This window comes from Impatiens glandulifera, chromosome 7, assembly GCF_907164915.1.
Source record: "Impatiens glandulifera chromosome 7, dImpGla2.1, whole genome shotgun sequence".
In the NCBI taxonomy this organism is placed as follows: Eukaryota; Viridiplantae; Streptophyta; class Magnoliopsida; order Ericales; family Balsaminaceae; genus Impatiens; species Impatiens glandulifera.
This window is the reverse complement of record NC_061868.1, coordinates 9437837-9450754: the sequence shown is the minus strand read 5'-3', so window position 1 is coordinate 9450754 and position 12918 is coordinate 9437837. Positions and strand designations below refer to the sequence as shown.

At 33.4% G+C, this 12918-nt stretch overlaps 1 protein-coding gene across 1 annotated transcript; it reads right to left on the bottom strand.

The window, feature by feature from the left end:
- Positions 1-4591: 4591 nt before the first annotated feature.
- On the bottom strand, positions 4592-5515 carry LOC124946290. The gene is made up of 2 exons (XM_047486854.1): positions 5234-5515; positions 4592-5176 (listed from the first exon to the last, which is right to left on the bottom strand). The coding sequence occupies exons 1-2, from the start codon at positions 5513-5515 to the stop codon at positions 4592-4594; spliced, it is 867 nt and encodes a 288-aa protein (XP_047342810.1).
- Positions 5516-12918: the final 7403 nt, after the last annotated feature.

Genomic DNA, 12918 nt, shown 5'->3' with positions numbered 1-12918 from the left:
CAGATCATTAATATCAACATTTATTTATATATTTATGAGCACTCCATATTTTAAACAACAGAACATGTTGTATTAAAAACATAACAAATTAATCAGAGTATATTTGTTGTCATTAATATGGAACTAATTTAAAATATATTCTGCTTTTAGGGTAATATTGAAGATAATGTATTTGAAAATATTTTTATTTTTTAAATTGAATTTAGAATAGAAACTGTCATAAAATAAAATTCCTAAACGCATCTCATTAAAAGATTTTTGAATCCACACGTACATGTAATCAGTTAAGATTTATATAGAGGTTAAAACTACCACTGATCCAAATTAATAAACTGATTTATATATATACAAACATTTATATATATACTGATCTATGTATATGAAATTTTCTATTAATTATATATTTTCAATTACAGAAATAATGAGGTCGGATCGTATTTGGATGTATAATTATAAATCATCATCAAATCAACGAGAATTCGTGGATCAATTTTTAAATGGTTTACAAGATTTTATATCATTTGCTACGAGTAAATTTTCTTACATGGATGGTGACAAGATTCGGTGTCCTTGTACTGAATGTCGTATTAAAAAATTTATTCCACCTAATTTGTGTCAAACACACTTGATTAAGTTTGGATTCATAGATAATTACTACACATGGATCGCTCACGGGGAACCAATTCAAAATTCAAAAGTGTACCAATATCTAAGGAAACGACCATCCCGTGTCATGAATGAATGGAATGATCAACAAATTGGAGGTTCAAATGCATATGAGTCGATGATGTTTGATATTGGATCTAGTTATCATGTTAATACAGAAAATGAAGGTACGACTTCCAATTCAAATGACATACATATTTTGTCTAAAAGATTTTGGAAAGCATTGAATGTCGCACATCAACCAATTTGGCCAGGTCATCCTACTAAGAGTAAATTGTCAGTAACTATTAAACTTCTTAATATCAAATCTGATAATAATTGGTCTGAGAGGACTGTGAACAAAAATTTAGACTTTATTAAATCTTTGTTGCCACAAGAAAATGTTTTATTAGATAGCTTTTATGGCATGAAGAAGTTGGTTGAAGATTTGGACTTACCCGTAGAAAGAATTGATGTTTGTAGAGATGGGTGCATGCTATTTTGGAAGACCAAAAGTGATGACGAATCATGTACGTTTAGTGATCTTCCAAGGTATAAGGGAAATGGTGATAAGTGTAAGCCATATAAACAACTTTTTTTTATCTTCCATTGGCTCCAAGATTGCAAAGGTTATATGCATCAAACATGACAGTCGCTCATGTGACATGGCATGCTTATCATGATAGAAAACAGAAAAAAGAGAAACTAGGGTTTTATTATACATTCAATATGTTAAAATAGAAAACAATAAAAGACTTATTTATAAGCCAACAAAGAGACTAAATAATAAAATATATAAAAGTAAAGGTCTAAAATACTAATATCCCTCGTCAAACTCATGATGCAGCAGCAATGAGCATTGAGAGTTTGGTAACAAAAAAACGAAAACGAGAAGAGGATAGAGCTTTGGTGAACAAGTCGGCGTTCTGCACAGAGGAAGAAACAAATGGCAATGTGATGGTACCGATTGCAAAGTGATGTCGAACAACATGACAATCAATCTCAATGTGTTTCGTCCTCTCATGGAACACCGAATTACGAGCAATCTGGATGGCACTCTTATTATCACAGAACAACGGAGTAGGCTCATGAAGAAAGACTCCCATGTCAGCAAGTAACCATCGTAACCAAACAGTCTCACAGGTCGTAGAGGCCATAGCACGATACTCAGCTTCCGTGGAAGATCTAGAGATCACATATTGTTTCTTGCTCTTCCATGAAATCAAAGAATCACCAAGAAAGATACAAAACCCTGTGGTGGACTTTCGATCGGAGGGATCACCAGCCCAATCAGCATCAGAGAACGCTCGAAGATCCAAGGAAGAAGAGGAAGAAAGGAGAAGGCTCTGAAACTGAGTTCCCCGAAGATACCGGAGAATACGAAGGACAGCACTCCAATGAACTGTAGTAGGCGCAGTAACAAACTGACTAACAATGTGTACAGCATGAGCAATATCAGGACGGGTGATGGTGAGGTAAACCAAGCTGCCAACAATAGTACGATACAAGGCTGGATCTGGCAAAGGTGAGCCATCGGTTAGAGAATATCGAGCATTGGTTTTAATTGGAGTCTCCACAATCTTATTATCAGTAAGACGAGCACGATCAAATATATCACCTATATATTTTAACTGAGATAAAATATATCCCTTTGGATATGAAGCAACCTCAATCCCAAGGAAATAACGTAACATCCCCAAATCTTTCATCGCAAAACTACGAGCCAACTCGGATTTCAAGAACCCAATCCCGTCAATATTATCACCTGTAATAATCATATCATCAACGTATATAGATAAAAGAATACGGCCTCGATCTGTACACTTGATGAACAATGCCGAATCATGATGACTACGATGAAATCCTATTGAAGTGATCACAGAAGAGAATTTATCAAACCAAGCGCGTGGTGCTTGTTTAAGCCCATAGAGAGCTTTCCGGAGCTTACAAACTTCACCAGGTTTGTGAGGGACCCCAGGTGGAGGAACCATAAAAACCTCTTCTTGAAGATCTCCATTGAGGAAATCTCTCAATAGACCCATCAGACTTGGTTTTGATTTTGTATACCCATCGAGAACCAATAGGTCGTTTTCCTGATGGTAAAGAAACCAAATCCCAAGTATGTGTTTGATGTAGTGCTGCAAGTTCCTCAGCCATAGCAAACTGCCAAAGAGGATCAATAACAGCTTCTCGATAGGACGATGGCTCATACAAACAATGAATAGATGCTAAAAAGGAAGCAAAAGATGTAGAGTAACACGAATAAGAAAAATCAGGAAGTTTGGTTGACTTACGTATACGGGTTGACTGACGAGGTGGAGGATCCACATAATCGGGAGGAGATTGAGAGACCGTGGAGGGAGGAAGATATGTGTCAGGAACTGCAGTACTAGAGTCTGTAGTAGGAGGTGTCACCTCTGTAGTACTAGAATCTGTAGTAGGAGGTGTCACCTCATCATCAACCGTAAAAGGATCAATTCTAACAAAGTCTAGGTGAGTCATATCATGAGAATTTATAGGAATGGAAAAAAATGGAATATGCTCAGGAAATGAAACATGACGGGAGACATATAATTTTTGACTGACGGGATCAAAACAACGATAACCTTTCTGTCATATCCCGTACCCCAAGAAAACACACATTACAGATCGTGAAGTCAATTTGCTACGCTCAACGTGTGGACGTAATACAAAACAAGCGGAACCAAAGACACGTAATGAGGAATAAGCAGGAGCATATCCTTGAAGCTTTTCAAACGGTGACAAACCTGAGTTGTGAGATGTTGGAATCATATTAATAAGATGTACAACAGTGAGGATGGTTTCACCCCAAAAGACACTAGGAACATTGGCAGACAATAAGAGAGAGAGAGCTGTTTCAACAATATGTCGATGTTTTCTTTCTGCAACGCCATTTTGTTGAGGGGTGTCTGAACAAGAACTCTGATGAAGAGTTCCGTCAGAAGCAAGTAACCTAGAGAAATCATTAGAGGTGTATTCCCCACCCAAATCACAATGAAAACATTTAATGATAGACGAATACTGAGTTTTGACAAGAGCTCTAAAATTATGAAATATACCTAAAAATTCAGAACGACGTTTCATAAGAAAAACCCAAGTATAACGAGTACAATCATCAATAAACGAAACATAATAGCGGGAACCCCCTTTTGTAGGTAAAGGAGAAGGTCCCCACACATCAGAATGAATTAGATCAAATGGAACAAAAGATGAAGATAAACTTGTTTTAAAAGGCAAAGCCAAAAACTTAGCAAGTTTACAACCACTACAATCAGAAACATCATCAGTTTTCAAATCACCTAAAACTCCAGTAGAAGCCAAAAATTTTAAATGGGATCCCGAAATATGTCCTAAACGAGAATGCCATAAATAAAAGGTAGAAGAAGAGCGACTCAAATGAAAAGATGTCAAATCCACAGTAGAAGCAGCACTAGTAGCTATTTTTGGTACTTCAAATTCATCCAACACATATAATCCTCCTCTCCTATGGCCTGTCCCAATCAGCTTCTGAGAATGTGGATCCTGCACATAACAAGTGGAATTAGAAAAGAAGACGGAATATCCCAAGTCACACAATTGACTAACCGAGACAAGATTTAAGGTAAGACTTGGAATATAATAGACATCTGAAAGAGTTAAATTGTGTGTATTAATAGAACCGTCTCCTACTAATGGCATATGGGTACCATCAGCTGTTGCAACCGAGATAGACGAGTTTGGTGACAAGAATCAAAAGAAGACAATTCAGGAGACATATGATGAGAGGCTCCAGAGTCTAGAACCCAAACAGAAGAATATATACCTGAGGGAGCAGAGGTATTGGAAGAAGACAAACCGACATGAGAAGACGCTAACATGGCATGAGGTTGCGAAGCGAGAAACCTTAGGAACTGCTCAATCATCGATGGATCTATAGGAGGTGGAGTCAATACACTACTAGCTTGGAATGCTTGACTTGTAGGTTTCCATGGGGCAAATGAGATGATAATTGTTGAGGGCGTCTTTGTGATTGCTGTTGTGGTTGCGATTGTTGTTGTTGGTGCGGTTGTTTACCTTTATTGATTAACAAAGGACATTGGCCTTTCCAGTGACCCTTTTTCTTACAGAAAGCACATTCATCCATAGCCACTCGTGAGTTCAATCGATTCGGATGATTACTAGAGGGATTATGTGGAGTTGCAAGAACGAATGAAGTAGATGTTGGGTTATGCTCTTTGTCAAGTCGAGTCTTGATTCGTATCTCCTCGGCTATCAACTCATGGACAACCAAATCAACTGAAGGCAAAGGGTTCCGATGCAAGATTGATCCACGCAAAGTCTCAAAATTAGATCGAAGAGCAGCCAAAAATTGAACTAAGCGTTGTTGCTCTCGATGTGTGATGTAAGGTGTCAATACCCGTAACTCCTCAGACTCGGTAAGAGCCAACTGATCCCACAAATCAGACATGGCGGAATAAAAATCTTGGATACACAAATCATTCTGCTTGAGTGCACGAATGTCTGTTTCCAACTGAAATTGTCGGGCAAAATTAGACTGTATATAAAGACGAGCAATATGGTCCTAAACGTGCTTGGATGTATCGTACTTTGCCAACTGAACCCCAATCGAATGTGTGACAGAATTTTTTATCCACGTGATGATCTTCGAGTTATCGGCCTCCCAAATATCGAGCATTGTTGCATAAGTCTCTGCAGCCTTATCAGTAGGTGGCATTTTCGTACCCGTAACATAACCCCACATCGATTTTCCCTTCAAAAAAATTTTCATCACATAGCTCCAATACGAATAATTTTTCCCATCCAACTGTACACTAATAGACTGAAGAGAATCGTCTTTACGAACAACCATAACGAACAAGCAAATGAGATCCAAGCAACAAAGGAACCAAACAAATAAAATCCCCAATTCACAAGCCAACAAACAAACCCTAGGAGCTGCAATCAATCAGTGCGGAAGCAAAACAAGAGACATACCGTAACAGATTAATCTTTCAGTGTAGAAGCATAAGAATCGTTGCAAAAACCCTCGATCCCAACAAATCAAGCCCTATAAATGAATGGTGGCTCTGATACCATGATAGAAAACAGAGAAAAGAGAAACTAGGGTTTTATTATACATTCAATATGTTAAAATAGAAAACAATAAAAGACTTATTTATAAGCCAACAAAGAGACTAAATAATAAAATATATAAAAGTAAAGGTCTAAAATACTAATACATCATTCTACTAATGACGGGATAATGTGTCATCCTTCAGATGGAGAGGCGTGAAAGACGTTCGACCACCACTATCCATATTTTGCAAGAGAGGAACGTAATGTTCGGTTGGGTCTTTGTTCTAATGGATTTTCTCTATTTGATCAATTTGGGAAGCCTACAATTTTCCACCATGTATGTGCATGAAAACACCTTATATGTTTATTTCACTCATTGTCTTAAGGCCTAAAAGTCCATAAAAAATATAGATATTTACCTTCAACCACTAGTGATAGAGTTGAAAATTCTATGGAGTCAAGGCGTGCCTACCTATGATGTATCTTGAGGTGACACATTTAATATGAGAGCAATTGCGTTATGGACTATTAGTGACTTCCTAACTTATGGTATGTTGTCTGGATGGAGTACTCATGAAATAGATGGCTGTCCAATTTGTATGAAAAAATCTAAATTATTTCGCTTGAAATACGGTCGAAAACCATGCTATTTTGATTCTCATCGATAATTTTTGCCCCAAGATCATCCCTACAAACTATATTTTCTTAAAAATAGGGCTGAAATGATGCATCCACCGCATAGGCTAAATGACAACGAGATCTGGGATGAAATTTCACAATTTTATTTTGTTAGTGAGAATCCTCATGGATATCCACTTAGTTTTGGGGATTCTTATAAATGGACAAAGAATATATCTTCTGGGAGCTGCCATATTGGGAAAAACTCCTTATTCGACATAAACTCGATTTTATGCATGTGGAGAAAAATGTATTTGAAAACTTAATAAATACTATTATGAATGCCAAGGGAAAGACAAAGGATAACCTTAATGCTAAAAAATATATGTTCCTTATTTATAATCGTCCGGAGCTTCATGTTGATCTAGAAAGTTCTTCTAAACGGACTAATAAGGCTAGTTACACCTTGGCGAGGAATGAAAATCAAACTATTTGTGAATGGTTGAAGGATTTGAAATTTTCAGATGGTTATGCATCCAACTTATCAAGATGCATTGATAGAAACGAGTATAAGTTAGTTGGGTTGAAAAGTCATGACTGTCATGTTTTTTTAGAAAGACTGGTGCCAATCGCCTTTAAGAAATTGATTCTTAAATTTGTTTGGGGAATATTGATTAATCTTAGTAATTTATGCATGACTTAAGTTCTATGACGTTGAATATCTCTAAAATGAAGAATTTGGAATTCGAAATTCCCCTCCCCCCTTGTTTATTGATTCAATGGAGCACCTTTTGATACATCTACCATATGAAGCAAAAGTAAGAGGCCATGTACAATACAAATGAATGTATCCTTTTGAGAGGTACATACAAATTATTTTTATAACAATTTATTATCTTCGGTGTAATATGTAACTTTAATGAAGATGCATGTATAATATTCTTATTTTTATGCAGGTTTCTTCAATCTATTAAGAGAAAGGTCAAAAACAAAGCTCAAGTAGAGGCATCAATTTGCAATGCATATATTCTACAATAAATTTCAACGTTTGCAATCTTATTATTTTGAATCTAATGTTCAATGCAAACGACGAATACAGAAGGGTCACTCAACAATAAAGAACCTTCAATCTCCATATTCAATTATCTTGGACGTAGTAGTGGAACTTCAACTAAAAGATTTTTAGACAGTCAAGAAGCGTTGGTAGCTCACACGTATGTCTTATTGAACTGTCCAGAGATGGATCGATATTATAAGTAAGTATAAAAAAAGTAAACACTAATTCTCTTATGCTATCTATATATATATAATGATGCTTAATTTTTAAAGTGTCCGGATTGGCGGGTCGAGAGCTGTGGTTAATTTGGATACTTGGGTCGGATTGTGGGTTGACCATTTTTAAATTTAAAACGATTAAAAATAAAATTAAAAATGCTAGAGGTATGTTTCGAACTTGCAACCTATCAAAACAAGTACAACTCTTTAACCAAATAGGCTACAAAGATTTTATATTTTAAATTCAACACCAAATTTGATAAACGCGGGACGTTTTAATATTAATATAAGTTCAACTTTTAACTAACTAATCTATATATATATAATGATGCTTAATTTTTAAAGTGTCCGGATTGCCGGGTCGAGAGTTGTGGTTAATTTGGATACTTGGGTCGGATTGTGGGTTGACCATTTTTAAATTTAAAACGGTTAAAAATAAAATTAAAAATGCTAGAGGTATGTTTGAACTTGCAACCTATCAAAACAAGTACAACTCTTTAACCAACTAGGCTACAAAGATTTTATATTTTAAATTCAACACCAAATTTGATAAACGCGGGTCGTTTTAATATTAATATAAGTTCAACTTTTTAATTAACTAATCTATATATATATAATGATGCTTAATTTTTAAAGTGTCCGGATTGCCGGGTCGAGAGTTGTGGTTAATTTGGATACTTGGGTCGGATTGTGGGTTGATCCATTTTTAAATTTAAAACGGTTAAAAATAAAATTAAAAATGCTAGAAGTATGTTTCGAACTTGCAACCTATCAAAACAAGTACAACTCTTTAACCAACTAGGCTACAAAGATTTTATATTTTAAATTCAACACCAAATTTGATAAACGCGGGACGTTTTAATATTAATATAAGTTCAACTTTTTAACTAACTAATCTATATATATATAATGATGCTTAATTTTTAAAGTGTCCGGATTGCCGGGTCGAGAGCTGTGGTTAATTTGGATACTTGGGTCGGATTGTGGGTTGACCATTTTTAAATTTAAAACGGTTAAAAATAAAATTAAAAATGCTAGAGGTATGTTTCGAACTTGCAACCTATCAAAACAAGTACAACTCTTTAACCAACTAGGCTACAAAGATTTTATATTTTAAATTCAACACCAAATTTGATAAACGCGGGACGTTTTAATATTAATATAAGTTCAACTTTTTAACTAACTAATGTATATATATATAATGATGCTTAATTTTTAAAGTGTCCGGATTGGCGGGTCGAGAGCTGTGGTTAATTTGGATACTTGGGTCGGATTGTGGGTTGACCATTTTTAAATTTAAAACGGTTAAAAATAAAATTAAAAATGCTAGAGGTATGTTTCGAACTTGCAACCTATCAAAACAAGTACAACTCTTTAACCAAATAGGCTACAAAGATTTTATATTTTAAATTCAACACCAAATTTGATAAACGCGGGACGTTTTAATATTAATATAAGTTCAACTTTTTAACTAACTAATCTATATATATATAATGATGCTTAATTTTTAAAGTGTCCGGATTGCCGGGTCGAGAGTTGTGGTTAATTTGGATACTTGGGTCGGATTGTGGGTTGACCATTTTTAAATTTAAAACGGTTAAAAATAAAATTAAAAATGCTAGAGGTATGTTTGAACTTGCAACCTATCAAAACAAGTACAACTCTTTAACCAACTAGGCTACAAAGATTTTATATTTTAAATTCAACACCAAATTTGATAAACGCGGGTCGTTTTAATATTAATATAAGTTCAACTTTTTAATTAACTAATCTATATATATATAATGATGCTTAATTTTTAAAGTGTCCGGATTGTCGGGTCGAGAGCTGTGGTTAATTTGGATACTTGGGTCGGATTGTGGGTTGACCCGTTTTTAAATTTAAAACGGTTAAAAATAAAATTAAAAATGCTAGAGGTATGTTTCGAACTTGCAACCTATCAAAACAAATACAACTCTTTAACCAACTAGGCTACACAGATTTTATATTTTAAATTCAACACCAAATTTGATAAACGCGGGACGTTTTAATATTAATATAAGTTCAACTTTTTAACTAACTAATCTATATATATATAATGATGCTTAATTTTTAAAGTGTCCGGATTGCCGGGTCGAGAGCTGTGGTTAATTTGGATACTTGGGTCGGATTGTGGGTTGACCCGTTTTTAAATTTAAAACGGTTAAAAATAAAATTAAAAATGCTAGAAGTATGTTTCGAACTTGCAACCTAACAAAAACAAGTACAACTCTTTAACTTTATATTTTAAATTCAACACCAAATTTGATAAATGCGGGACGTTTTAATATTAATATAAGTTTAACTTTTTAACTAACTAATATATAATGATGTTGAATAAATGAATACTTGGGTCGGATTGTGGGTTGACCCACCCATAAATTTAAAACGGTTAAAAATAAAATTAAAAATGTTATCCGTAATTTTTTTTTATGTTTTTATATATTATTACTCGTGCAAAGGCACGGGCTAAATGCTAGTTTCTATAATAATTCCAAATTTTATCTCTATGTATGTACATATTATTTTGTGATTTGAACCAAGGATGGCCAGTAGCCGAAATAGATCGTCAATTTGCTTCTTGGTTCCGATCTAATGTGTATAATTGTGACTATTTTCCATTTAAATTTAATTAATATTTATATTCACATATTATAATTTGTACATTTCAAATTGTCTAGGAATATAGTCAAGGCTGTAATGAACCAAATAAATTATTGTATTATTTGTCTTTTGGGCCCAAAACACTTGCATCTTCCTTGTCAATATACTTCGTGAATGCATTTGTGTGGCGGCCTAAAGATTATAGATCAAATAAATCAACAATGAACAATGGTATTTGTGTACATGCCCGTGATACAGATTACTATGGATTGGTTAATGAAATAATACAACTCGAATATCCCGGGTTGTGTCTACGTGTTGTATTATTTAAGTGCTTGTGGTTTGATCTTACATGAGATACACGAGTTGATGAAACTTATAGAATTATTGAAGTAAACATAAAAATGATGTATTCAAAGTATGACACATTCATTCTTGCACAACAAGAGATACAGGTCTATTATGCTACATATCCGACTAGAATAAATCAGACCAGTAATTAGATACATGTTTGTAAAACAAAAACTAGGGGAAAGATTGAGGAAAGATGGATAGATGATAATTTAGTGTATCAACAAGAAGAGTCGATCACTAATATCTATAGAACTATCCCCTTATATGATGTCAATGATTTGAGTGATCCTAATGGTATAATTTATGAGTTTGAAGATGAATCTGATGAAAATCAATATAATGAGAGTCAATTTGAAGAAATTGAATCAGATGGAAGTGAAGTTGGAGACAGTGAATCTGATCCAAATATTGAAGATGTTGGAAATCAATAAGAATTTGGACAAGATGATGATATATTTTAATCATATATATATATATATAATTAGTTATGTTGTAATGAATTATCTTATGTCATTAACTATATGTTATGTATGTATTGAAAAATCTTTTATTTTGTCTTTTTTATCTTGCTAAGAAAATTTGATGTATGTCAAGAAGATATTGTTGAGATTTCTTATACATTTATTTTGAGTATTTGATCAGGTCATTCTGGTTATGGAAGCAAAATAGAGTAAGATTTCATATCTGATTTTATTCTTTTCCAGGTATAACTTATCAAGATGTCTTAAAAGAGTTTTCATCTTTTTAATTATTTAAAAACAAACATTGAATGTCTATTTGAAAGGTATAAATTTGTTAGTTAACATGCTATTTTTATTTGTTTGGAAAAATATAAAATAAAATAAAATAAAATAGGTACTATGTTTACTAGCTAATTCTTTTTCCTTTTTTATAAAGTAATTTGCATCCCCATATAATTTATTTGCATTCCCTCTAATACATATTTATTTTCCCTCCAAATTAGTAAAAATTCTATATCTCTCTTCACAAAACCCTTTTCCATTCCTGGCCGACATCTCTTTCTTGACGAAACCCTTTTTTGTTCGTGGTCGATAACATATTTTGTTCTTCTTCAACAATGAGGTGAGTCACTAATTAAGTTTATTTCATTCAACTATCTGCTTTATTTTTATTTTGTTTCGTCAGTAGTGAAAGTATTAAAGGATTGTTGTTCATTTTGAAAACCCTAAAAGTTATTTCTTCAATCCTTTTGCCAGAAGTTGAATCCTTGAATCATTTTGAACGAAACTAATGTCTTTTCTTCAATCTTCATCAAAGTCTTAGTTCTAAAAAGGGAATACAATCATGTAAATAAAACATCAATTATCTCTTTATCCTCTTTTACAATAGGTTTATGTTGTTGTTCTTGATGTTTAAATATAACTGGAACTTTAAAATGTAGACATTTAAATACATGTGTTCACTGTCAATATTGTTCTTTATTTTAGCTTCTTTGTTTGCAGTATTGTTATGGTTGTTGTTGCTAGTAAATTGATATTTCGTTAGGTTATAATTGTTGTTCCACCTCATTGAAAGATGTTGAAATATGTTTTAGTGAAGTGATTAATACTGTTTTTAAATAAAATTTTACATTGGATGTCCATTTGAAATATGAAAATTTTACATTTGATAAAATTAATACTGTTCTTTATTTTAGATGTTGGAAGGTTATATTCACAATATTCGGTTATGTGTTTCTATCACGACCTTTAATTTGTTATTAATTATATGTTTTGAATTCAATAATTAGAATGAAGATGAAAAAGATTGCTAACAAAAAATAACATGTCATTTTCGAGGAGGAGTCTGAACCAAAATGGGAATCTGAGTTTGAATCAGAAACAGAATATGAAGAGGTAAGTTATATTCTTGTATTTAATCTATATTAAGAACTCATTAATTAATTTAATAAAACTATTGTTTATTAAGTGTATAATTGTTGTAGGATGAAATTATGATGGAGGCCGTACAAAAAAAAGTTTTCAAAAAGAATGAATAATTCGAAAGAGAAGGGTCATATAAAATCTTCAACTACTACTGACAACTTATTAACCAAGAGAAAGAAGAATCTACATGTAGACATTAATCCCAAACGACGTTCAACCATCGAATCCAATCAACCTACCACCATTAACATTCAATCTCTAGTCAACCAAATCCACAAGTCGCCTACAAGGGTTAACACCAAACAACCCTTAAAGGATAACCCCAAACCACCTTCTCAAAAGAAATCCAAACCTCTTTCAATGGTTAATCACAATCAATCGTCTAAACAACCATCCACCTTAGTTCAACCCAGTTTTTGTCTCATAACCTCGGAAGGCTATG

Excerpts from the sequence above, each read along its gene's own strand:
- LOC124946290 (XM_047486854.1), bottom strand. The coding sequence starts at position 5,515 with ATGGTTGTTCGTAAAGACGATTCTCTTCAGTCTATTAGTGTACAGTTG. Across the intron at positions 5,177-5,233 it reads AGTACGATACATCCAAGCAC|TTGGAAACAGACATTCGTGC; the intron begins GTTTAGGACCAT and ends CGACAATTTCAG.